This window comes from Rattus norvegicus, chromosome 4 (genome assembly GCF_021556685.1).
Source record: "Rattus norvegicus strain SHRSP/BbbUtx chromosome 4, alternate assembly SHRSP_T2T, whole genome shotgun sequence".
NCBI lineage: Eukaryota > Metazoa > Chordata > Mammalia > Rodentia > Muridae > Rattus > Rattus norvegicus.
This window is the reverse complement of record NC_141537.1, coordinates 41,322,557-41,346,103: the sequence shown is the minus strand read 5'-3', so window position 1 is coordinate 41,346,103 and position 23,547 is coordinate 41,322,557. Positions and strand designations below refer to the sequence as shown.

At 37.6% G+C, this 23,547-nt stretch overlaps 1 protein-coding gene across 2 annotated transcripts in view; it reads left to right on the top strand.

Annotated features, from left to right (window-relative positions):
- Window positions 1-23,547, top strand: part of Thsd7a (thrombospondin type 1 domain containing 7A) — a 446,922-nt gene that overhangs the window by 354,368 nt on the left and 69,007 nt on the right. For both annotated transcript variants that reach the window (XR_015685737.1, NM_001191970.2), the window contains 4 exon segments: window positions 1,424-1,658; window positions 5,266-5,381; window positions 12,726-12,858; window positions 13,987-14,090. Coding sequence is in view for 1 of the 2 variants with exons in the window: in NM_001191970.2 (NP_001178899.2) it covers window positions 1,424-1,658; window positions 5,266-5,381; window positions 12,726-12,858; window positions 13,987-14,090 (588 nt within the window). In the remaining variant the exon portion in view is untranslated.

Here is a 23,547-nt window from a genome sequence, read left to right as displayed (position 1 = left end):
AAATCTACAGGAAGGTTTATTGTACTGGAGGAGAATTCTGTCAGTTACAATGGACATCTTTTGTATGTGTTATATGTATGGGCTTGGACAGGTGGTTTGCATGTGAGTGCTGTCTATCCTAAGGCACTGAATTCCCTAGAGCTGAATTATACTCAGGTGTGAACTGCTTGATTATAGGGACTGAGAACCAAATTCAGATCTTCTCCAATACCAGTATATGCTCTTAATGGCTGAAATATCTCTCCAGGTCCTTGGACAAATTTTTATAAAATACTTGTGATAGACATGTAAGATGGCTAAGTGGGTAAAGGTACTTGCCCCCAAGTCTCATGACCTGAGTTTAATCTGGGACCCATATGGTGGAAAAAGAGAACCGACTTCAGGTTTTCTTTGACCTACCCACATCCCATGGCATGTGCATGTCCCTACCAATGCACTTATCCATGCACTCACACAAATAAATGTAATAATTTTAATTAAAAATATCTCCTATCGGGGTTGGGGATTTAGCTCAGTGGTAGAGCACTTGCCTAGGAAGCGCAAGGCCCTGGGTTCGGTCCCCAGCTCCGAAAAAATGAACCAAAAAAAAAAAAAAAGACTTCAACAAGTTTAGGAGGAGACACTTTCAAAAATATCTCCTATCACCAATACCTTTGATGTCACAAATGATGATACTATAAAGAATACAGATTTTAATGTGAATGAGTTCAAACTGACTGAAAAGATCTGAACTTTGAATAGAGAAGTTTAAAACTACTTCTTTGGTAAAGTTTGCAAAAGCATAATACAAAACAAACATGGACTTAAGTCATAGAAAGCTGTTTAAATAAATATAAAAATTAGAGCTAAATGGAAAGTATTGTTTAATAATTTAATTTTAGACCATTTGGTTTTTATTGGAACACATAAAATAAGGGGACACTGCACACCCAATGACATCGTAAAGTTGAACAAATATTACTAACCCTATCGCTTTTTCAGTAATACTCCAGAAGATCCTAAGCTGTTACTCAACTTTAACAGACTCACTTGTTATCACGGAAACTCTAATACATTCAAGTATGCAGTATTGGAAACCCTGGATGAAGACATTCAGTTTAGAAGATGGTACTTACAAACATAGTCAGAGATTCTTATCCATGGCAGGAAGTTGTCTGTCTCTGATGGTTAGCAATACTGTGGGCTTCCTTGCACCTGATACTGGGTTTCTCTGAAGAACGATGGCTTCTCCTTAAGGTCCTAAATTATCTTGAATATCTAGTATGCACACTGTATGCTTTGTATTTTAAGCTAGATCTTGAAAAAAATAATTTGGTTTTTTGTAGTGTGCTGGTTCCAAGCTACCTGCTTAGTAAGTAAGAGAATGGTTTAGTTCACGTTGGCTTTCCATTGTTTAATCTGTTGTCATTGTCCATTTTTGTAGGTGGAATTCGCTGCCCTAACAGCAGTGCTTTGCAAGAGGTGCGCAGCTGCAATGAGCATCCTTGCACTGTGTACCACTGGCAAACTGGTCCCTGGGGTCAGTGTATAGAGGACACATCAGTGTCATCCTTCAATACAACCACAACATGGACTGGGGAGACGTCATGTTCTGTGGGCATGCAGACCCGGAAAGTCATCTGCGTGCGAGTCAACGTGGGCCAAGTGGGACCCAAGAAGTAAGGACTTGAGAATGGCAGTGGTAAATCCTGTGGTCAGCCATGCAGAGGGCTGGTTGGGCTCTGCTTGTTTCATTAAATGGAGTCTTCTGATGCTTGTCATACCTCTCCTCATAAAAAGATCTGTTTGCTTTCAGTGTTCGTTGCTGATAAAGCTGTAACTACTTCTGGGTCTTGTATCTGGCATCCATAAATTCTGTAGAAAACTTTCTATCTGTTCCTTACTTCCAAATCTATTGTAGCACAGTCTGCTTTTATTAAGCTATTGAGGTAAAGAAAGAGGTGCTTGCTCTAGGCTTGTCTGATCAATAATGACAGGATACAAAGTCCTACCAGTGGAGGTCATCCGTGACCTCCTCCATATCCCTAGGCTTGGAGGCTGACAATCTGTTTAACTGAGTAAAAGCCATCTAAGATCTGCCTTTCATTCGCCCATACAATACTATATCACTGGTATAAGACCAAACATATTTGTCTGTGGTAAAGCAAGTAACCGTTTACTTTTAACGGAGAGCCTTGGGACAAGATAGCTGTTATGAGACGTAGAAAACCCATCAGTTTCCTATGGGTTAACCAGATGGTAACAAAGAGAACATTTTTCTGGTGGAAAGGAGAAAACAAAACAACAAGAAGAAAACCAATCAGACTTGAGGTGTTAAGAGTACCTTATGATAAAAATAAGCAAAAAACAAGTGATGGCATGAAGGTAATAATCAATTCATGGAAAAAAATTAATAAATTTTCAAAAAACATTCTTTTGAGGGGGAATGACCTATTCAATTTTTGAAACAGTTAACTTTCTTAATAACTCAAACGTCCTAAGCCATGTGGAACATAGACAGTAAAACCAGCATGTTTGGCCTAAGTCTGACTGTGGTTTTGTGTTTTTCAAATTATTAGGCAGGTGGCTTTGATTTTCAAAGTCAGCTGAAAAGATTATATGAGGAAAAATCCTTTGATCTAGTCACTCAATAAACCTTTGGAAAGGCTGTTTAAGAATGAAAACCGCTTCCTTCGCTATTTTCTTCAGTGACTGGAGCTCTTTGGCGATGTTGTGGATGCATATAAAGCCCCCAGGTTACCCTCACTTCTTATCCTCTTTTGCCTCTCCACAATCCCATTACATACCCTTCTTCCTATCTGGCCTCTTCCAGACGGATTTTTGGGTTTTGTTTTAGGAAATTTTCCAAGGGGGTGAAAATAATTTATCTGACATATGGAAAACCCCAGGGGTATAAACAAGAGACCCATTAAGCACTTTTATCTTGCTAGCATTCCAGATATTAGAGATACTTAGCTCCGCGGTATAGTTATTTATATCATTTGATATTTGAGACTATATTAGAAAGTATATGCCAAAGAGACCATTCTTCACACTTCATATGGTAAGCCCCAAACCAATATGTTAATGGAAATTACACTCAGGTTGTTATTAATTTGACTCAGGAAATTAATTTGCAATATATTAAAATGCAATGGTGCTAGCCACAGCAGGGGTGAAAGTTCCACGTCCTGGAGGAGGCTGGTTCTTGCTGAGATTAGAAGAGAGATAGAAGTGCTCACTAGACCTGACAGGATGAGCAATATTATACCGATTTGCAAAAGGCTCCCTCTCTCTGTTTGCAAGCTAATGGCCTTTCAAACGTTGCAACTTAGAGCTGCTACAAAATAAAATACTGTCCCTGGGTGAAGGGTGTATATGCGAACAAGGACCTCTGTGTGAAAGAGTCTGATGGATCCAGTCTTACAAGGTCATCCAGTAAGAAGTGTGCCCTGATGCCTCATATCAGATCACCAGAGTAATGCAGCAAAAACTCTGCTATGTGGCTACAGCTGATTTTCAATGATCTGAGCACACACATAGATTTGTTAAATCATGTTTGTTTCCTTTGCCCTTAAAACTGTAGGAAATTAAATCAAATACATTTAAGTTCCAAAGAAAATGTTATTACCCTTCTCCTTAAATAGTAGGTTAAATTCAGTGACTGCTTTCCAATGCAAGCCATTTGAAACAAAAATGCAAATAGGAACCTTGTTTTAAACTCTTCTTAATAAAATAGATTACTGGGAGATGGCAAAATCAATGTTATTGATCTTATCTATCCTCCCAAGTAACAAACTTCAACTCCCATTGCATCTGTTTAATTTGACCTTGAATAAGATTGGGAGGAGGGAGGAATCAATTCTTTGATTTAAACCATACATGCTAAATACAAACAGTTCCAGGGAACAGCCGCATGTTGACTGAAACAATTGCCTCACCAAAGGAAGTCAGAATTCATTTTATTGGATGCAGTCTAGGCTGTATAATTTATCTTCGTGTGTTCATTTAGTGACTTTGTTGTTGGTAATTTTGCTCTCCACAGTTAGCCAAGTATCTTGCTGTGGCTATTTCCAAACTAAAATAATATGTGGAGGGTCAATGACAACATTGTAAATTCCATTGATTTATTTCGGGCTACATATTTGAAGAGCTCACAGTTGAGTAATGGCCTCCCGTTGCTAAAGTTATAAAATGCCTCATTTAAAAGAATTGCTTTCAATAATAATTACTGACCAGTAGCTCCATAATCCCAAAAGAATTCTTTGGATTATATGAAGTGTTTTTTTTTTCATAGGATGTTTTCAAATTAAATTATAAGTCCAGTTTTATGAATTGTTAAAAAAAATCCATTTCTGTGATTCATACTTAACTATTTTTCCTGCCCATTGTTTTAAAGAGTCACATTTTTACAACAGTATAGAGCATCATATGTGTGTGTGTGTGTGTGTGTGTGTGTGTGTGTGTGTGTGTGTGTGTGTGTGTGTGAAAGGACATGTAGGCAACTAATTATAGAATATGTTGAAAATGAAGTGTCAGTAAAATGCTAAAAAAAAAATTATTGGAGACAAATGGTGTTAACTATTTAACTTACAATTTAGTTCTTTAAAGGTAACTAATACAATGCAACTAAAACTAAGGCAACTGAATCCAATGGCAGCCACCTACAATCCAAGTACCCAGGACGCAGAAGCCGGTGAATCTCTTGAGAGTTTGAGGCCAGCCTAGTCTTCATAGTGAGGCTAGCCAGGGTTACATAGTAGGATCCCGTGACATTAAAAAAAGTAGAGAATGAGAGAGAGAGAGAGAGAGAGAGAGAGAGAGAACACAAACAAGTTCAATAGGCTATGTTCAATCCCAGAACCACCAACTAACCATTGTCATATGTCCATGCCCACACGCATTCTATATACACACATGCACACATATGTAGGATTATAATACTACTTTAATAATTATTATTAAGAAATAATTTTATTATGTATATTAGAACATACATTATTTACTAGTAGAGATTATCCGAAAGAGAAGGATATGATAATTATGTTTCTTCTCGATAGCATGAACGTCACTAAATTTACATATTTATATGAATAGTTTAATGCCAGATATGATTGGAGAGAATTAACTTAGCTGAGTGGTGCTCCTTAAAAGCAGCTTTGAAAGCTGAGTAACAGAAGCTCCTGAGCTGACTGTGATTTCATACAGCAATGAAAATTGGAAGGAAATTAAGATACTTGGTTTTATGGCTTGCTAAAGGCTGAATAATTTCTTTGTTTGTTCCAGGTGTCCTGAAAGCCTTCGGCCTGAAACAGTGAGACCTTGCTTGCTTCCTTGTAGGAAGGATTGTATTATGACCCCATACAGTGACTGGACACCATGTCCCTCTTCATGCAGAGAAGGTATGGAGTACTGATTCTGGAAGTTCTTCACCCAGAACCTCTATTCAGCAGGATGTCTGACTTCTTTTTGTGATTCTTATACAGAGCCTTGTCCTGGCTTCTCATGAATGTCAAAACATTTGGATTTCTCCCTAGAAATAATACCATGTTAGACTACCTGGCAGGCAGTAAGTTTCAAGCCAGAAACTCCCTTGAAGTTTCATTATATGCCTCAGATTGAAATGATTCTAGATCTTATTAATAAACCTTATCTTTCATAAATCCTGAAAGAATATATACTGGTCTTCTGAAGTTTCAAGAGTTTCCAGTGCCCACAGGACACATGACTTCTAAACTACTTACAGGCAAGAAATAGCCTGAAACCAAGTTTGCTAAGGATTCAATTATGTGGCCTAAGGATGGGAATAAAGCAAAGAGAAAAATGGCCAAGCTGTCTCCCTGCCAACACTTAATGTGCCATGAGGCATTTCCAAGACTATTTGTTCCCTGGCAGGTTTGGTTTTTGGCTTTTGTGATGTTCAAAGACTTTTTATTATCATGGAAGATCCCCTGATAAATCTTTCATTACCCTTCAGGACATTTTTTTTTGGTTTTCCCACTGAGAAAAATTTCACACCTTCTTTCCCATTTACACAGTAACAGCACAATTTCTCTCCATGTGGAAAACATCATCTCCTGTTTTCCCATGTGCTCTCTCAACATGTACCGTCTCCAGGCTTTCCTTGTATTTCTGCTTCGTGACTATCCTGGGAGATTTGCAACTAAGAGTTAATTTCTAGCTCAATGACCTTTTTAACTTGCTGAATTTTATTTTAAACCACTTAATTTTCTGAATGCCATAACTGATTATTTCACAAAATATCATTGTGCCTAGCTGAAATATAAGTTTAGGGAATTTTGTTTGCACTTGAGAGATAGGACCTCAGTCTGTAAGGCAGGCTGGTATGGTTCTTGGAATCTTCCTGCCTTGGAATCTTCCTTCCTTCCTGTCGGTTTCTGGAATTACAGGTGCATACTAACACATCTAGGAAATTTTCTTCTGTGTTTTGTAGAGTAGTATTAAAATATTATATCAAATTAAACTGTTAACAGAGAAGTTCATTTATGTTTAACTCTTTATTATCTTTGGGGGAGAAAGGATGATTGACACTAATTTGTTGTGTTTGTTTATTTTTGGAGAGAGTCACTTAGTTCATGTTGGCCTTGAACATACTAATGGGTAAGAATGATCTTAGAGTTTTGATGTTCCTGGTCTTACTTCCCAGAGTCTGGGATGAAAGATATGTAGCACATGGTTTTTTGTTTTGTTTTGTTTTGTCTGTTTGTTGTTAGTGTGTGGTTGAAGGTCAAGCACATTTCCCATTCTGACACGTGAGCTATAACTTCCATTCACATTAGCTTTTGTAAAAATGTTAATGGTTCAATAAACATCAATTTAACTGCAAAAAAGAGAGAAAAGTGTCATTGGCATGAATTTTATAAGAAACAATGGCATTTTCTGATTTTTTTAAAAACAGATTTTAAGATCTTATTTCTTTATTTTCCTAAAAGTCACATAAAATCTGAAATTCCTGGTTTCATCTTTTTTAAGTGATATACTTTATAAGCTGTGATCTCCAACGTCATTGGTGCTATTCATTACCTCAGTGATAAAGTTCTACATTACATTACACTATACTACATTACATGGAAAACCTTGTGTTTAGTTTTGTTTAGGTTCAGGTTCGGCTTAGCCTATAATAGTTACATGATCTTGTAGCATGAGTACGGCACCATTACATGTGTTTACTATGTGGCAAATGCTTCAGTTTGGTGTGTTCAAAGTAGTCTTTCTGAGAAACTTCTGGTAAAAGCATTTAATCACCACAGAATAACACTTTCATAGAAAGTTTGAACTGAATACTAATAATTATGAGTTTCATAATCCGTTGATTATTTTCAAGGCTTCAATGCTGCATTAGAAGCAATTATTCATCTTTCACTCTTGTAATGTTTTCCCAGAAACTGTAATGTACCACGCTTGTTTCCAAATAAAAGGTTTCTCCAATTAACAAGATCACATCCTGGAGGTATGAGATGTGTGAGATAACTAGTTTTCTAATCATTTAATTTGTATAAAGAAAGAATCACCACTGAGCATGAGGCTTGGTCGAAGAAAATAGAGAGTAAGAAAGAAAAGTAACTTCACTTTGGAAAACGACAAAGCAAAACAAGCTAACGATTGATGGTAGGATGTCTAAACAATATCCAATTCTCATTTAGCCACACTTAAAAAGAGATCCCTCAGCACAGCTGTCAGTGTGCCTTAATTCATATTTAGCAACCTTAATGTGAAAAAACTAAAAGAAAATAATTGGCTTTGAGCAGGGTCAAGACTGTTCCAAGACAATGCCCAAGAAGAGAGAGAGAATGCCAAGGAGAGCTTTGAGTACTTTGATAATATTGGTTGAGTTAAGATGGAAATAAGGTCATAAAATCAACAGTAGATCATGTCAAAGTGCTATAAAACATACATGTCAGCCCCACCGAACTTGAAGTATTTTATTAAGATAAATATTAGGTGAACTGTCAAGTTGGGAAAATGTTCAGTATATAAAATATTTAATGATAATTTGAAAGTACAGATGGTAATAACTGCCTTAACAGAAGACTAAGTAACGGATGTAAGATACAGTGAAGTCCATGAAGTGAGTGGGGGCATGATAATTTTCAATATAGTGTCTAGAATGGAATAATCTTGTTATTATCAAAGAAACAAAAATGGTAGAAGAGGTAGAAAGAGAAAGGATTGTAAGGAAGGCTATGTCAAGGTGACTAATCTTGGACATTGCTGCTACAAGGTGAGTAGAAGGTAGATAAGGTTAATGTCAGAAGCTTAGGCTAGCTGGAGAATTGTAAAGGTATAAGAAAGGAGAAAGAATGAGGAATAGCTAGCTAAATGCAGCTAACTAGCTTTTGTCAAATGAAGTGTTGATTTTAATGAAGAAATTGAAGATGAGAGACCAGTATTCCAAGTGAATGTATGGATAAAAACATCAGAGAGAGAAGAGAATGAGAAATTGTAGTAGGGTATGCCTGTGGGCATGTTGTGGATCCAAATGATAAAGAAGGAACACTTGAGAGATGGGTATAAGTGAGGTATGGTGGGCTTAAGTACATTGATCACTTGAGCATATATCTATATCTATAATCTATCCATATATACTATATATATATATATATATATATTCTACTCAAGTTGCTACTAGGTGACATTTCCTTCTTGAAGCTCCTGAAGTGAGAATGACCCCTCTGTGTAAGAATGCCATGGAAACAAGAGGCTCCATTTGGTGATGGATGATATAGGTAGAAATCTACTTGGCTGGGCAAAGACTCGCTCACTTGGACAGTAAACCAGCTCTACCCAGTTTCAGTGAAAGCTGGTCACCTAGAAGAAAATATTTTCAAAGACCATAAACCTAGGCTCTTAGATTTAAAAGTAATAACTGAAAAATGTATATTGAAGAAATAAAAGGAGTGGGGTGATAGATAATAGCAGAAGATGCTTTGTGCTCCCCAAGAAACTTTTCTGCTCCCCTGCTGATGGCTGCAACAGAGCACTAGGAGGCTGGGATCACAGATGACTAGGCTAGCCCTTTGCTGTGTTGAGGAAAAGTAAACAAAGGTCTGAGGCTAATTTTTTACTATTTTGCTATGAAACAACCCTAATTCAAGTGACTGACTTCAGCACATGATTAAATTTTCCTTTGCATTCAGTAAGAGGCAATGACAAAAAATAACTAATTCTGGAATGGAGTACTTCTTTTGAATTTAAATTTTCAGGTAAAGTCTGATTTTATGTGTGTTTTACTATGTATGTTTTATATATGTCAGTCCTTCCTCTAAAAATCAGTTTACTGATGTAAAATTACAGGGTAGTATTGCCAAAAATGGGACAAAATGTGTCAGATTTCAAGGAAGAATAAAACAAGTCATTTAAAATTTTATTCATTTCTCTCCCATGATATGCACTGAAGAAAATAAAAACAATGTCAATAAAAATCAGAAATTATTCATGAGTAGTTTGGTCCTCAAATGGATGTGTACTTGTTATTATTCATGAATTTTGAAAAATGGACACTTTAAAATGTAAATCATTTTTGGATATAACTTGCTACTTTAATTTATAAGAAGTAAATTACTGAATGATTTCCTTTTTTCCCCATTTGGATTAGATGGCTAAAGGTTTATCTCCTCATTAAGTCCTAAAGTGAACATACAAGGAAGCCCTTAGCTATAATCAGAGAAGAAACATGGATGCCATACTATTTCCTGTGTAACACCATCAAATTTCCTCTCTGAGTGCTACAGCTTTGAAGTGTTCCAGTCTAATCAGGACATGTTATTTATCCTATGGCTACACGAGATAAAAGACTTTGAACTTTGAATAAGAATAAATAGAATATCATTGTACAGCCAATTAAAGAAGAAAAATACCAAACATTTTGATTTGTAGCATACATGTGTATGTATAGTCTGAATAAAAAAGATACCCGAAGACTATTACAAACATGTATGTTAGATAACATATGTGTTTTGACAGTAGAAACAGATTTTAAAAAAGCAATATGTGAATTGGAACATTCTTGCCTATGTACCAGGTGACATCTGGAAAGTTAATTCCTTAAGAACTTTAGTTTATAAGCTGCCATTGGTGCTGAACTCATTGTGTGCACCAATGCCCAGTCCCTTGGCCTTCTTTCTGTATCTGTGTTCCTTATGCAAATCAAAAAAGCATTAAGAGTGAGTGACCTCTAAATATTTTGATCATCAGGCAAACCAAGACCCATATGTTGGTGATATTTTTCCAAATTAAAAGGATAAACTAAGAGAGAGACAGAGGGAGGAAGGAAAGGAAAGAAGAAAATAAAGAAATTCTTCCTCAGATGCTAACCAAATTATCAGAAGTTTACTTACTTTTCATACTCTTTTAAAAAAATAATTGATCCTAAGCATATACTAAAATAAAAGAAAGATTCAAAACAATAAAAAGGCAGAATCAAGTACTAAAGTGGCAGAGTACTAAAGGAATGGAGAAAAATAGCAAAAAGAAAATCAAAGTTAATGTATGCTCCTGTAATAAAGATGAAAATTAGCTCTGTGACCAAAATGAAAAATGGAAGCACAATGGATTCTGAAAAGCAGTGAGAGAAATGAAAATGCTCCCGTCTCTGAATACTTAAGGCGTTCATCACCTGGACTTGCAGTTAGATGTCCTCTGAACAATATAATAGAGAAGCATGGGTAACATGAAATTTTGGCTGACATTTCTTAGATCTTCTCTGGATAAATCATATCAAATTTACAAAAATCCAGAGTTGGTATTTGAATTTAAATTGTCGCAATTAAACATCCATGACAGTGTTACAAGTATTTCACTTCCTGGTTGCCAGCCATCCCAGTCCCCAATTCCCTACTCCATTAACTACAGTATTCCAATTATTCATTAACATAATTATTGTAGTTATAAACATGGTCCACACACAATGGGAATAATCCTCACAATTTACAATAATCCAGAATCTTAATTTGGAGCAGGGCACACAGAGCCATCTGTGCACGTCCTTTCTACAACTGTTCATCACAAGCTCCTGAAAGAGACTCTCAAACCCAGCTATGAAGAATGTTAACCTAGTAGTTCTAGGTTTATGCCCAGCTGTCTACTGTGTTGTTTCGGCTTTTTTCTTCTTTTCTTTCTTGGCTATTTTATTTATTTACATTTCAAATGTTATTCTCTTTCCTGGTCTTCCCTCCACATCTCCCTTATTCTATCCTCCCTTCCCCTGCTTCTATGAGGGTGCTCCCCCACCCACCCACCCACTCCCACCTCCCTGCCCTGGCATTCCTCTATACTGGGGCATCAAGCATTCACAGAACCAAGGGCCTCCCCTCCCATTGATGCCAGATAAGGCCATCCTCTGCTACATATGCAGGTGGAGCCATGGGTTCCTCCCATGTGTACTCTTTGGTTGGTGGTTTAGTCCCTGAGAGCTCTGGAGGGTCTGGTTGGTTGATATTGTTGTTCTTCCTATGGGGTTGCAAACCTTTGCAGTTCCTTCAGTCCTTTCCCTAACTCCTCCATTGGATTGTTGCTGCTTTTAAAGGGGTTCTCCAGCACAGTCATTCAGAGATCACTGGGACCTGATCAGCTTTTCTGTCAGGCACATGCTTAGCCTCTCTAAGCATGGCTACCATCACACGTCTACCTTCGTGTTAAGAGACACCTTGAGTTCATGAAAAATGATTCTGTTATGAGAAAAATTTCACGTTCAAATCATTTTACCTTATAATCACAATAACGTTTGAAATGTTTTGTGCCTTTTCAGATTGAACTTCAGTTGTTAAAGGCTATAAACTCTATAAAAAAAAAAACCCGCTGTTCCTGTAGTCTGTGTATCAAATATTTAACAATCTTGCAAAATCATGTGACTGCAGGAAGAATTATACAATCTGCTGACATAATTCTCCACATAATTATTTTCTTAGACAAAATGTGCCATGTAAGCTACTCTCCCTTAAAAGATATGCATATGGAAAGTTGAAAAACAGTTCATCAAAGCTCATAAACCTTTATCTGCACTTACAATCTAAAAAACAAATTTGCACATCATTCAATCAGTTATGCATTCATACTGTCAACTTCTTTCTTGAAGGTAAAGCTTTCCCCTCTCCCAAGTTTTAGAAATCATTTGGAGTTATTTACTTACAGTAATTACTGCTATTTTTGACACTTCCCTAAAAGAGTCTTTCTTTGGAAACTCTGTTGTTTCTCTACTGAGAGCACACTGCTCAGAGTGTGGCCTGAGTGTAGGCTGCTTAACAGGCATAATAAACAGCTGGAATAAGCTGTGCATTTCAAGTAAAGAGAATTACAAAGAAATAGCATTGTAACAGTGAATATATTCTCCCAAGGAAGACCCACGACAAGTGTATGTGTCCCATGTAACAAACACGGCTACATGAGATGACATGGAGATAAACTTACAGTAAAAGGAAGGATTTAATTAGATCTTTTTATTTCTCAAGGGGACAGAATAATGTGAAAGAACAATTATTTTGCAAATTCACAGTGGAAGGACCAGTTGACTATGGAACTGTTCCTCTTCATTCTTCGCATTTGAAAATATAAGTTGGGATTTCAATATAAGTGGTCTACGAGGTAAACAGTATTAGATGGGATAAGGCCTCTCTTTTACATCACAAAATACATTGTGGAGGCGGGAAATTTTCTTCAACACCATTTGGTATTGAGAGATTCTCTTACCAGTGCAATGTAGAGAGGTTAAGAAAGTTGCTTCATCACAGGGGACTCTGGAGCCAGGAAGCAGTCTCGACAGCGCGTCATCATTCAGCTGCCAGCCTATGGAGGCAGGGAATGCTCAGACCCACTCTATGAAGAAAAGGCCTGCGAGGCCCCTCCCACATGTCACAGCTACAGGTAAGGGCAGGAAAGGAAGTAAGTGGAGCACAGCTAATTCCTGACCACATCTTTCGGGCTCGCTCTCCTTCCACCCGCTCAGTAGGATGGTCGCTACTGGGGCCACCATCCTGCACCTGTATTTCAGAGAACTTCTCCACTTCTCAAGTTACCTCTCACGAGGCAATTATATTTTGTCATTTCCCAACTGTGGAGGTAGCACTAGTAGGTGGGGGAAACGAGGAAGGACTTAAGAATGACAAGAAACATGTTCTTTGGGGAGCAATTTCTTTGTCAGACTGGAATAATCAGGAATATCTCCCTTGTCTCCCAAGAGTACCTGCTTCTCTTATGTGTGAGCACTGTGGCTCAGGAAGTGACATCGTACCTCTGTAATGCTAATGAGATGTTTGCTCTAGTTGTCTATTTTCACTTCCTGGAAATTTGAAGTCACCGAAGGTACAAATAATCTCAAAAATGTATTATAGAAATATGGCCTCCCTGATATTTCAACTAAAAATTTCCTCACTGAACCTTGCTGAAGTGCATGATTGCAGTCTTTACAATAAATGAAGCGCCATATACTATGACATTAATTAATGAAATGTGTAATCACAATATACTTATTAAATTAGGGGTAAACTAGCCATCTTAATGCATGTATCATTAATTTAGAGACGACCAATATTGATACTATATTTTTATATTATGAATATTATTGACTATTTATCCAACACATTGACTTTTGGAATTTGTTTTTGTTATGGGATATTGTGATTTACTGTTACCCCTGTGGTGATCATCCAAAGGGCACGATGCAGAGGACTCCTGGCAGGCCTGGAGTTTACTTAGTGGAAAGCAACACTTCTTGGGCCAGCTGGGGCATCTCTTGATAGTGTGAAGAAGAAGTCCAAATGCCTTTTTTCACTGTGGATTTATTTCTATAGAACTTGCCAATGACAGAGTCTTGTCTCTAGTACCATAGAAAGAATTCTGTATTATGTGGCCTTTATAAGGGCTTAGTGCATAGCTAAATTCAACTCAGGTAAAACCGACTGGGGAGGGATAATAGCCTGCTTTTTGTTACCACTGCATGATTTGCCTGCCATCTCGGCTTCCTCTCACTGATATTTTACCCTTCTCCCACAGGTGGAAGACACACAAATGGCGCCGGTGCCAGTTAGTCCCTTGGAGCATTCAACAGGATGTCCCTGGAGCACAGGAAGGCTGCGGGCCTGGACGGCAGGCAAGAGGTGGGAGACAGCACAGCAATGCTGACCTGCTTTGCACTTCTCCAATATTCTGTCCTTCCTCTCCACCGTGCTATCAGGACAGCAGATAGGAACAGCTTTGACCTCTTCTACCTAACACCAGAAACCAGAAACTTAGCTTGTGAAGTGTTCTTTGGCAATAACACATAACTGTCGAATTCTTCCCTAATTAATAGGGGGAAGAAAATCAGAAGCATGGTTTGTTTATGACATAGATAGTAATATAGCTAAGCTTTTCTGTGTGTGTATAAATCATGATGACTCATAGCACTTGACTAGGCACCTCAACAATCAGTGTGATTCACAACCCTCATTTATATGCAGCACATTTTTGCATGCATACAGTATATAATGTAATGTAGCTTTCTTGAAATTCTCAATGGTGACATTTCTAATAATGTAGAGGCTATCCAAGGCCCTGATCATAATTGATACTGGATTACAAGTTGAGTATTTATTTACTCGAAGCTTGCAGTATGTGAAGTGCGAATAGTTGGCACTGTACAAATCATGGACTCCTGCAGAAGTATGAGGTGGGAAGCCATCACATTTCAAATCTCAAGCCTTGGAGACTCATGTTCACACCCATGTAGGAAATAACACACTTGGAATTTAGATGTTTTATTATTACTGATCATATACACTGTCAGTAGCTAATAAGTATACTGGAAATATAGCTTAATGTGTAATAGAACATGCTTCTACCTTTCTTTAACCTGTAAAGATGTGATTTTCCTCTCTTGTTTGTGTTAATTTTCTTAATGATGATACAAAAGTTTGTGTAGATTTGACATTGAGTTCTAGTTTTTACAGTAAAAAATACTTTTAAACTTGAGAAAAACTCCTTTTAGAAATAACCTACTTTTAGATTGTTCTTAAAAGAATTCTTGATTTGAAATACTAATTGTATTTTATTACTTGCATTATGTACATGGTGATATTTATGATATCATTTTACTTAGATAACTTTATTGGGAATTTTCTGCTATGGGAGACGTTGTCTATGATGTCCCATCATGAATGGTCCTTTGGGTCTTAAGCAATGAACTAGACAAGATGTCAGTCTTATACTCATAGTGAAAACATAGATTTATTAAAAATTAAAGTAAAAGCACAGAATGCCTACCACAGGGGAGGGAACAGGTTCTGACAAGCATGCAGATTTAAAGCTCTAGGTTTAGAGATCAGGAGTATTTATTTACCAAAGGGCAGACAGTCCTTTGGAATTATCTTTCCATGAGAACAATGTGAGCCCAGTGCTGCCAGGCTTTACTCTAAAGGAATGGATCTCTCTTTGTCTGCTATGTAGTGTGTGTGTGTGTGTGTGTGTGTGTGTGTGTGTGTGTGTGTGTGTAGAGAGAGAGAGAGAGATCTAAGTGATAACCTCTCTTGGTTTATGGGTCTGGAGCTATGCGCAGTCACTAGTCTGACACTGTCGGTCTATCTTGTGTTCACCATAAACCTTAGATAAATGACTCTGGCTGAAGCTATTATAGAACTGAGTGTTGCTTTGTCCATTGCCAATCTCTCTTCAAGAAACTGAGTAATGCAAAGCCTTATCATTCACTGACAACTCCTCCTCTGAACCAAGTGTGAATTCATGTGCATTTCTGGGTCTACACAGAGTTGCAGATGGTACAGGGCATGGGTGGGCTTGGAAGTCGGGATATAAAAGCTTCAGTTCCAATTCTTGTACAAATGCAAGGTGAGCTTTCTTCCTCTAGTCACCTTGTAGGTAGGAAAGAAAAAGTCTGCTTCGAATGTAGTATTCTTTCAATATGAATATGAAAGCTATATTTTATCGACTACCATTAGAGAAAATGTTGAGTATGGTTGTGCTGCCTAGTTTTATGTCAGTCTGACAAAGTTAGAGTCATCAGAAAGAAGGGAGCCTCGGTTGAGAAAATACCTCCACAGATTAGCATGTAGTCAGACTCTTAATTATTGATTGATACGGGAGGGTCCACCCCACTGTGTGTGGAATTCTCCTGGTCTGGTGGTTGGTCTTCGGTTCTATAAGAAAGAAGGCTAAGTAAGCCTTGAGAACCACAGTAGTAAATAGCATTCCTTTATGACCTCTGTTCCAGCCCCTACCCTGCTTAATTCCTGTTCTCACTTCCTTCGATGATGAAGTGATATAAAATCATAACCCAAATAAAGCTTTTCCTCCCCAAGTTGTTTTTGCTCATGATGCTTCATCATAGCAATAGAAGCCCTAACTGAGACAAAGAGGCACACATGTGAAGTGCCTTCATAATTCAAAACTCCACTGTTAAAGGCTACGTGACCTTGAGTGATTCACTTCCTCCATTTGAGACTGAAAACACAAAAGCCTTGCAGCACTAGGCTCACATTGTCCTCAGGGAAAGGTAATTCCATCTTCTTCCTGGCAGTCAATGACCCCGATGACTGTGCACAGAATGTCACAGGGGCACAGAAGCAACAACATGAACATGGGCCTCTTGCTGTTTGGATATACCAGCTGTACAGAAACCTTGTTAGTTTTTTTGTTTGTTTGTTTGTTTGTTTACAATGACCATAGACGTTTTTCATGTCCAAATTTGACAGTCACTGTTCTATTCTGGTCCTAGTAAGTACTTACTTCTTAGTATTTATCACTCTTATCCACTTCCTCTGCAAAACAGAAAGTTGTCTTTGGCTTCCTCAATGCCACTTTCTCCTGGCTTTTGAGTGTTCAGTTGCAGGCTTCCTGTTTGTGCCGCTCTCTCCCAGTCTTTAAGCAAAGCTTTCTAAACTTAGCACAGACTAAAACTGCTCAACCTTCCTCCCTCCCTTCCTTTCCCCCTCCCTCTCCCTCTCCTACACACACACACACACACACACACACACACACACACACACACACAAACACACACACACACACACACAAAGTTGCATTATAGCAACTGGTTTCTGTTCTATTAACTATAGGATAACAACTTCAATGCAAAAAGACATCTCTTTATCATTCCAGCCTGTGGCGATTTATTTTCTTTGCAGCTTATGTTCCTATGGGGCACGAGATGGAGAGAAGTATCTTTTAGTTCTGGAAAGAAAGGTTTCCTTACATTGATATTCTCTTTGGGACTGATTCCAGAACTGTGCATGATAAGCTTGTCAGTGTCTCCTCTGTCTTCATCTCTGACACCGTATCGACACAGGCAAAATTGAAATAAATAAATAAAATGCTTTCCTTTAGTAGCTGAAGTAGTGTTGCATAAATTCAGTCAGCTAAGTCAGTAGAATGGGCACCTCTGTGTTGTTTAGTGTATCAGACTTTCTAATCCAGCTACCCTTTCATTTGTGGCAGCATGGAGAAGGCTGTGGTGCAGAGAGAGCCACCTGTGTTGTTAGAGGGTGGTAATTCTGAAACCATGAAGCTTCCATTTCTAATGGAAATGAGATCATTTAATCCTACCCAACAAATTGGAGTTAAAGACTGAAAGCAATTGATTGCGGATTTGATCATTTGAAGCTGACAGAGTAAGGAAGGCTTAAAGGATAGGCTTATTCTTGACCTGTCCCCTTTTACAAGCATAAGCAGACAGGAGAGAGGAATGCACAATGTTATCAATTCTATAAGCTAAGCATTTGAGGTGAGAAATGAAAGTGATCTGCTCATAGAAAAGTGGGTAGGTTGAGGCCACAGAGTTGTGAGGTGGAGTGTAGGTTGATTTTGCAGAGAGGTATAAATGTCAGGATCAGTGTTTGAGACCATGTTCAATAAGTGAAAAGAGCAAGACCCAAGGAAAGTAGTGTTTTATCTGTCGGCGTGTGCAGAATAAATTAGAACGATAAGACACTTGGCCCCAGCTTCTGGCTAAGATGCTGTCGGAACAATAAAAGGAGGAAGAATCAAAGACTCAGATTAGAAATCCAGTGAGAAAATGGGCAGAAATAAACAGATATTGGCCTTAAAATAGTGAAGATATTTGTAGGATTTTGTAACAGATACAAGAGTAGATAGTAGAAATGAGTTAAAGTTGAACCACAATCTCTTGAAACCAATAATTTAGCTTCATAATAGTTCCTTTGGTGAAAAAATTAACTCTGAGTGCAGAGCTAATTTGAGAAGTTGTAGTCGGAATAATTTCCATGTATAGTTGCTAGGTAGAAAGAGCCTAATCTGAGGTTGAACGTGATTTGTAAGAGTAAAGGTGGCATAGAATGGTAGATGGTTATTTGACCAACATTCCATGAAGTGATGTGCTGTACTATAGGAAACCTCAGATTGCCAAGATATTCTATGTATTTTTATAAAAATATAGTAATATTTTTTCATTAGTATATTTCCTTTTTCTCTACCCTACTTATATTCTAAGGTTTTTAGTTATTTTTAATCTAAAGTATGTATATTTAAATTAATATTTCTATAATTTGCTAATTTTAACATTTCCTTTTTATATCAGAAATTTCATTATATGAATTAAAATATAGCTGCTGCCCTTGAACACTATACTAGGTCTCCGAAAACGGATATATTTATTGTATGGCCTTTATCAAATGATTTGCCTATAGCAGAATGTTGTAAAGACTTATTTGTCAACCAAATCTAGTCCATAGCCTATTTCTTTGCAGTTAACATTGTATTAGAACACAGCCATACCTATTTTTTTAATGTATTGCCTGTGGCTGCTTTCAAGTTATGTGGCAAAGTTGAGTAGCTACAAGAGACAATATGTCTCAGAAAGCCAAAATTATCTACTATCTCAGCTTTACAGAAACAAGTTACTGGCCCCAATCTAATGTTAGAAGTAAGCAATCATTGCTATAGTCACAACTCCTACTAGTCATTCAATACTACTGCAATCAATAGCATCTGGAAGTCCTGTCTTGGTTTTAGGCCGTCAGTGAAAAAAGAAACCCATTTAAAGCTATGGGAGAGTCAGCTCTAAAATCTACTATACTAGTAAAATTTCCCCCTTAAGAATAAAATCAAAGTATTATGTAGGAAATATCATAATGCAATATTGACTCAGCTAACTCTAAATTTCTTAAAGAAAAAAAATAAAGATAAAACCTGAAAATAGAGACAATATGGAAGACAAAAAGCAAAACCTGTTCTTTGCAAATCTGTTCTCTAAGGATCACATCACAACTAGATATTAATTCCTGACTTATTTATGATGTATTACATAGAGAGGAATGAAAGGGTTTGTTTTGCACAATGAATATGCAGCTCTCAGCACAAGTCTTGCAAGGTCGTGTTAGGGTTCAGTTCTCAGAAGACCTGAGCGTCCATATCAGTAGGAAAGTATAACACCAATTTCTCTTCTATACAGCATAGCAACGGAAGGACAGAAACTTTCTTTAACTAGATGCATAATCCTCTATAAAATAAATACACAATCACTAGTGTGCTGTGGTTGCTATAACAATGTGTCACAGGGTCAAAGCGCTAAGCGATTCAATTTCTGGTGATGGCTTTTTTCCCTGACATCAGAGCACATTTTCCCTTTAACTTAGGTGGGAGACAAACAGATAATAGATACATAGATGGATGGATAGATAGATAGATAGATAGATAGATAGATAGATAGATAGATAGATAGATAGATGGATGATAATAGGTAGATAGATGATAGATAGATAGATAGATAGATAGATAGATAGATAGATAGATAGATGATAGATAGATGATAGATAGATAGATGTGAGCATAGAAGGAAAGCTCCCTATAATCTCCTTTTATAAGAGCATCAATCTCCTCATAAGAAACCACTCTCTCTCATCAACAGATCTAACTCAGATCCAAAGTCTCCATCTCATGGCTCCCCTATATTGGGATTAATGCCTCGGCCTAGGAATTTTAAGGAAATATAATTCAGTCTGTATCATCAATGTCTTAAACTCCCTATCCTGATTCACAGGTCTATAAGTCCATTATATTAAACTTTCTCAAAAAGCTGTATAAACAGGGTAAGGGTAACACCAGTCCCTAAGACCAACACATATTTCCTAATATACTATTCAATATAATTAATGACCACATTAAAAACTATTTGTTAAATACATGCTACACAATTGAAAAATAAAATATATAGATAATTTTATATGGTAAGAAATGCATACATGATTTGTGTTTCAAGGCAAATCAGTAATGCATGTATCATTACTGTATAAATACAATGACCAAAGGAAAATGAGGAAAAAAGTCAGAAGTGACCAATGCCATACTCCCAGTAAGAAAAGAAATTCATTTAAACCCAGAAAAAGATCACGATGTAAAATCTATACACTTAAGGGCAGTGTATTGGCTGCTTTGTTGAGGGCTATGTGTTTGAGGCAGGCAGATATCCGTCAGGGACTGGAATACCAGGAGAAAAAGAATGGACTTGGTTTTTTTCAATTAAAAAAATAGAGAGGAAAACAGTGAAATATCTAATGTCTTAAGAAAAAAAAGACAGAGAAATAAAAGATTTTTTAAAAAACATTAGCAGAATTTGTGATTTTAAAGGCTCCCCCTCACATTTGTCAAGTCATTTACTTGTCTGTACACATATCAGAGAACTGAGGCCTCCACTGTCTTTTCTCCCTGTTTACATTTCTATTCTTGAGAGAAAAATCAGAAGACCAAGTCATTCCTTTACCAGGTGAATATATTAGTGAATACTAACCACATTTATGGATAGAGTTAGCACTGGAATTCCACTAAAAATAAAATATATGGCTCATAACAATGATAATTTGGGGCAGCCCAAACCCAAGTCTAGATTTCCTGCAGTCTTCTCCTGGCTGCATGAGCATTACAATTCCTCAGATCTCTCAGCCAATTAATTACCAATTCCTGGGCTCCCTGCAATTAGCCAGGCGTTATCCCTTAACCAGTGGGTAGTTAATAATTACACAGGCACCAAAGGCTTGGTCTTCTAGTGCTTCAAGTTCTCTTCTAGCCACCAGAGCATGTGGTGGCAGGACTACAGAAGGACTAGGTGACATCTTAAGTGATAAAAAACAGAAACGTTGATTGTCTGCCTCTGAACTAGACTATCAAGGCCCTATTGGATACTAGAAAAGAGTGAATCCCCAAGACAGACTGAAGCCATTACTTCAAAGCCATTGAAGAGCTTAGCCCTTGTGAATTAATAAACTGGAGAATGGAAAATTTGAGGAACATTTAAGGTTGATATTCTTTATGGTTGGATAATCTCACAATGGAGTAATGACATACCTGGAGCCAGAGTTAGCACAGACCAAGGTCCAGGGTCAACACCGGGCTCAGGATACAAAGTCTGGACGTGGCTGAAGGCTCAGCTCACTTAAGACTACCTTCCTCCATTTCCCTTGTTAGCAACTGCTTGTCCACATTTACCATTTTTCTAATAGCAGCTCATAACACACAAGTGACATCATCCCATGTCCATAGTTACTCCTGGATGCTCCCATGTGGCCATGGAATTAGCTAAACCTTCAAACATCTGCATTCCAGTCTAACTGACCTTCGTCTGAGCTACTCTTCTGGAAGCTGACTCTTTTTTCCTAGTAAGAGGTGTGCATATGTCACAGGTATTATGAGCACCAATGACGTGGGGATCATTGGAAACTACTAAAGAGAGACTTTAAGGAGTGTGTTTCTTTTCATTCTGCCAAATTTGTGTCCACAAATTGTGGCTAGGACACATAATTCAGCAAATGTGTCAGTGAAAAGTTCTTTGATACAAAAAAAGGCCAGGATCATTATATCTACCTAGGAAACAACTGGGGTGTTTTTGCATTATTTATAGGCTAAATCTAAGTGCAATTAGGTCTCCTAGTAACAGGCTCCCTACTCCTGCTAAGCTTTTTCCTTTTCCTTTTTAACATGATCTCATTCTCGCCATTGTCATTTGCTTATCAAACTGCAGGAAGATGACTCGTCCAATCAAACTTACCAGCTGAGCATGCTCTGCCTTGAGTGTCACCAGACACAATGGATGAGATAGGACACCTCATGTTCATAGCGCTCGATTTAGTAAATAAGGTCTCAGGGCCCCCTGAACTCTCCGTTACACATAATTCAAAGCTTTCGCTACACCAAGATAGAGATTCTGCTTCCTATAATGAACTGTGTGCACATTTTAGGTCTAGCAATATATTTCACTCTGATTAGCGTGACAGAATGACAGGATGGCCATACACACTGCAGACCAATCCACAGCTCACTTGAAATGCCCACTCCCTACAACCTGAGTAAGAGACAATTTTCTACCTTTTCAACAAAAATGAAGATGAGGAGTCACTTTTTGTGTTGTTAGATTTACTGGCCCTAAGGTCTGTTATTAACTTCAGACTGATGCCCATATCCACATGTATCTGTCTCCATCTGCTGTCAACTCAACAATGCTAGGCCTTGAACCTTTAACATTTTCATATTTAAACCACAGCTCATGGGGCTGAGGGTTCATCGGTTAAAAGCATAGCCTGGATTGGGGGTTTTATTGTTGTTTGGGGGTTTTGTGTTTGTTTAAATTTGGGAGATGCTTTAAAAAGCCATGAAAATGGGAAGACTGACGTGAGTATTCACAGTGTGCCTATCATTTATTCAGCATTAAAGGTTTTTGGCACGGTGCCATCTTGGTCATCTGTCTCTCCCTTCATTGTGTGAAGAATTTTCCTGAAGCATTTCAGAGCAATCCCTAGATAAGAAATTTATTTCCCACAGACACTCCATCCTTTTATAATGTGAAAATGAGACTTTCATACCAAATATAATTAATCATAATTTAATGATGTCTAATCTTTAGCCCATGCCCAATTTTCTCCTATTACAGCAAAATGTTTACACTCACAGGCTGGGAAGACGTCTCAGTACCTAAGTCACTTCCACACATGCACAGGACCTGAATGCTTATACACTGAGAGGGGAGGCAGAAACAGGAAAACCCAGGGAAGCGTATAGGCCAATTAGGCACATACATATATCTATGAAGAAATATAAATCTAACTGGGCTTCAAGCAAGATGGACTATAAGGACCAACCTGAAGGTGTTTTCTGAACTCTACATGGACGTCACGTATACATGCCTGCATTCACAAACATCAGCATTCTCACAGACACACACATACACACACACATACACACACACACACTCACATCATATACATACTTAAAAATGTCTATATACTATCTTATCAAATCACTACCCCTAAGGTCTACAAATTGTCTTTAGTTAGTAGGTATTTATAAATTACTTTGATCTAGTCCTTCTTTGAGCTGTTTTCCTTAGAGCATTTATTTGCTGAAGAAGCTGGATTTCTTACCTTTATATTTCCTGAGTCTTGATGGACTAAACTTGCCTAAGGGTATTCATCTTCAGTGCACAGTTAATCACACTCGCCTCTCTCATGCTTTTAGCCAGCGACAGCCATTTTATCCTATAGTACATAAAACTTGCTGTGATATCTAATCTTTATATTTCATAATGAAATAAGTATATATGGTCACCATACCGTTAACTCT